This window comes from Trametes versicolor, assembly GCF_000271585.1.
Source record: "Trametes versicolor FP-101664 SS1 unplaced genomic scaffold TRAVEscaffold_152, whole genome shotgun sequence".
Classification (NCBI taxonomy): domain Eukaryota; kingdom Fungi; phylum Basidiomycota; class Agaricomycetes; order Polyporales; family Polyporaceae; genus Trametes; species Trametes versicolor.
The window spans coordinates 1-2,864 of NW_007360472.1; the positions used below are offsets into that span (position 1 = coordinate 1).

General features: G+C 58.3%; 2 protein-coding genes across 2 annotated transcripts; one reads left to right on the forward strand and one right to left on the reverse strand.

The window, feature by feature from the left end:
* Nucleotides 1-129: 129 nt before the first annotated feature.
* Nucleotides 130-1,152, forward strand: TRAVEDRAFT_137726 (uncharacterized protein; the record flags this gene model as incomplete). The annotated part of the gene is made up of 4 exons (XM_008047700.1): nucleotides 130-402; nucleotides 482-612; nucleotides 669-882; nucleotides 943-1,152. Coding segments are annotated over 4 exons (828 nt in total), but the record flags the coding sequence as incomplete, so codon positions are not given.
* A 393-nt stretch (nucleotides 1,153-1,545) lies between these two features.
* TRAVEDRAFT_137730 (longevity assurance proteins LAG1/LAC1) lies at nucleotides 1,546-2,851 on the reverse strand (the record flags this gene model as incomplete). The annotated part of the gene is made up of 7 exons (XM_008047701.1): nucleotides 1,546-1,729; nucleotides 1,795-1,860; nucleotides 1,918-1,994; nucleotides 2,050-2,128; nucleotides 2,184-2,346; nucleotides 2,399-2,453; nucleotides 2,504-2,851. Coding segments are annotated over 7 exons (972 nt in total), but the record flags the coding sequence as incomplete, so codon positions are not given.
* Between the last annotated feature and the right edge of the window lie 13 nt (nucleotides 2,852-2,864).

The window sequence follows — 2,864 nt, forward strand, 5'->3', positions numbered from 1 at the left end:
GACGTGTACAAGGACCCGGCGGCGCTGAAGAAGGCGATCAAAGTACGTGACCGCAGGCGGCGCCGGGGGCGGCGCGGCGGCCAGAAACATCGTAAGCGTAAGTCGTGTACTAACAGCAGCGAACAGGGCATCGACAAGAACAACAAGCGCCTGCGCGGGACGGGCAGCCTGCTCACCGCGCGGCGGTTCGCGTTCGAGCGCGTGCGCACGCTGTGGGCGGCGAAGATCGGCACATGGCTCGCGCTCGACTTCGAGGCGTGGGACATGGACCACACGGCGCTGACCGAGTTTGGGTGGAGCGCCGTGCGCTGGGTCGACGGCGAGCCGGTGAAGGAGGACGGGCACCTCGTCGTGAAGGAGCACCGGATGTACACGCAGCATTACGTCCCCAACAACCGCGAGGTACGTTTCGGCGGGCGTGCAGAAGCCACCCCCTTCGCTCTGGGGACGGGAGGAATGGAACGCTGACACGGCAGGGCAGTACTACAACTTCGGCGAGAGCGAGATCGTGACCAAGCCCGTGTTCAAGCAGCGGATACAGGACCTCATCAACACGCACAAGGAAGCAGGCCCGCTCTTCCTCGTCTTCCATGACCACTCGCAGGACGTCAAGTGCGTCCGCTTCGTCTCTTCCTCCGTGGTCGCCGTGACGCTAAACAGCCCGCCAGGTACCTCAAGTCGGACATGGTCAAGGCGATAGAGCGCGTCGACTACCTCCTCCCAGACTCGCCCCAGACAGGCGAGATCTACGTGGTCGACACCGCCGACCTCTTCGCCGCGCTCGAGGGCGACGCGTCGAACAACAGGCGCTCCCTCGAGCGCGTCTGCCGGCACCTCCAGATCACTACCAAGTTCCTGCACAACGCCGGGAACGACGCCCGCGTAAGTCCAGCCCGCATGTTCTCTGTCTGCTTTGACAGCGGCTGACGGTGGCGCATGCAGTACACGATGGACGCCATGGTGGAGATGGCAACAGGCGACCCAGTCGACCAGCAGCGCGAGCAGCGGTGGCCGAAGCGCACAGAGGAGAACCAGCCGAAGGTCCAGTTCCAGGACTGGGAGGAGGAGTCGGACTTCTCAGACATGGAGGGCGTGATGGGTCCCCCGACCGCTGCGCCGCCCATGCCCACCGCCGACGACGACGACCTGTGAGGTGTGCCCGTCAAATTCCCAGTCGGTTTGAACGTTGCGTGATCTAGTGTAGCCAGTATTGCCGTGGGTTGTATTGATACCGTGTGGCCGTGCGCTGTAGCGAATCGAGAATCGAATGTATTGTTGGTTTAGACCTCTGGCGATGCATGATGATGTACGCTGGGTAGAGCTATGGCTAGTGGAACAGGACTCTGCGACGGTCATGAAGCGTGATCTAATAAGGTAAGGTATCGTTTTGTCGCGTCTCGCACATAAAAAGCGTTCGTCGCGTCGTTCGGCATCGTCTCTAGTCGTCTTTATCCTTCTCATCCTCGTCGTCATCGCCCTCGTCCTCGTCGTCCGAACGGTCGTCAGTGACTTCGATGTCGGTGAGAGCACTGTAAAAGGGATCCCCTACGTCAGCACACGAGAAACTTCGAAATGACGCGCGAACACGTACCGCCAGGCGATGCGCAGGATGAGGAAGTACCAGAAGAGGTTCAGGCACTGCAGCAGCAGCATCGGCGCGAACATCTGGTACTTCATCCACCAGGTCAGCCACACGCCGTCCTTGGGCGACCACTGTTTCGAACTCTCGCTAGATACGGCAGCGCCGGGTGTGAGCGCAGGTCGTGTGTGGGAGCGGTGGCGCACAATACGTACGGCATAAGGTCAAATTCAAACCATACTGAGTACAGCATGACCCAGTTCAGCCAGTGGCGGAAGTATCTGTTGTCTGCGGCGTCAGGGAAAAGGTAGATATGCATTTGAACGGCGGAGACGTACGTCCAGACGACCAGCAGCACCGTGAAGGTCGCAGTCTTCGTCCGGTGCCATTGGATGTAGTTGAGGAGTTTGGAGAGCTGCACGGGAACTAGATAAGAGGGAATCCGCAAAATTTTGGAGATATGCGCGTACCCCGAGCACGCTGTCAGGAATATCCATGCTGAGGTAAACGGCGTGGCCAATGTACGTTAGGTTGATGAGGTAGCTCCATCTGTTTAGAGACCATCAGCACTCTGATTTATGATGCACACGGAAGTGTCACACACCCGACCATCCAGAGGGTGACGAAGTGGTGAGCGACAAGTTCGTTATAATCTTTGCGCGGCTTCTCGAGGCCAAGCAACAGCACAATGAGCTGCTGGCACCAGTAAGAAGCCTGCATGAGGTAGTAGGTTTTGAGTTGCGGCTGCATCTTCCAATGCGGGTATTCTGATGTACTGTCTGAGACGAAATACTTGCGCGCGATAGGGTAGACACGTACCCAGCCAGAAGTGCTCAGTGCGATACCACCAGGTCGGTAGTTGCCTCATAATAAGCTGCGAACATGTTCAGAGGAGCCTCGGGACGGTGTCGGAAGAACGCTCACCAGACCCCATACGCCTGTGAATGCAAAGTAAAGCACGGCATACCCTTGCTCGCCGAAACGGTCCAGCTTAGTCTCCCTCCGAATGCCAAACCATTTGGCAGCGGGCCTGCATAGGTACACCGTGATGGTCTGCCGGACGAATGACCAAAAGACGATATAGTAGGCAAGGAAGGCAAGGTCCAGGTAGCCCTTCTGATAACACGGGTCATCTTCAGGGGTATCCGGTATCCGGTGCGAGATGAAGAGGAGTGGGGCGAAGGGGTTGGGCGTGTCCTTTGCAATATATGGTGCAAGGAGCTCCCAGTTGGCCCATAGTATGAACACGAGCAGGAGGATCTTCAGCGACGAGCCTTCGCGTCCG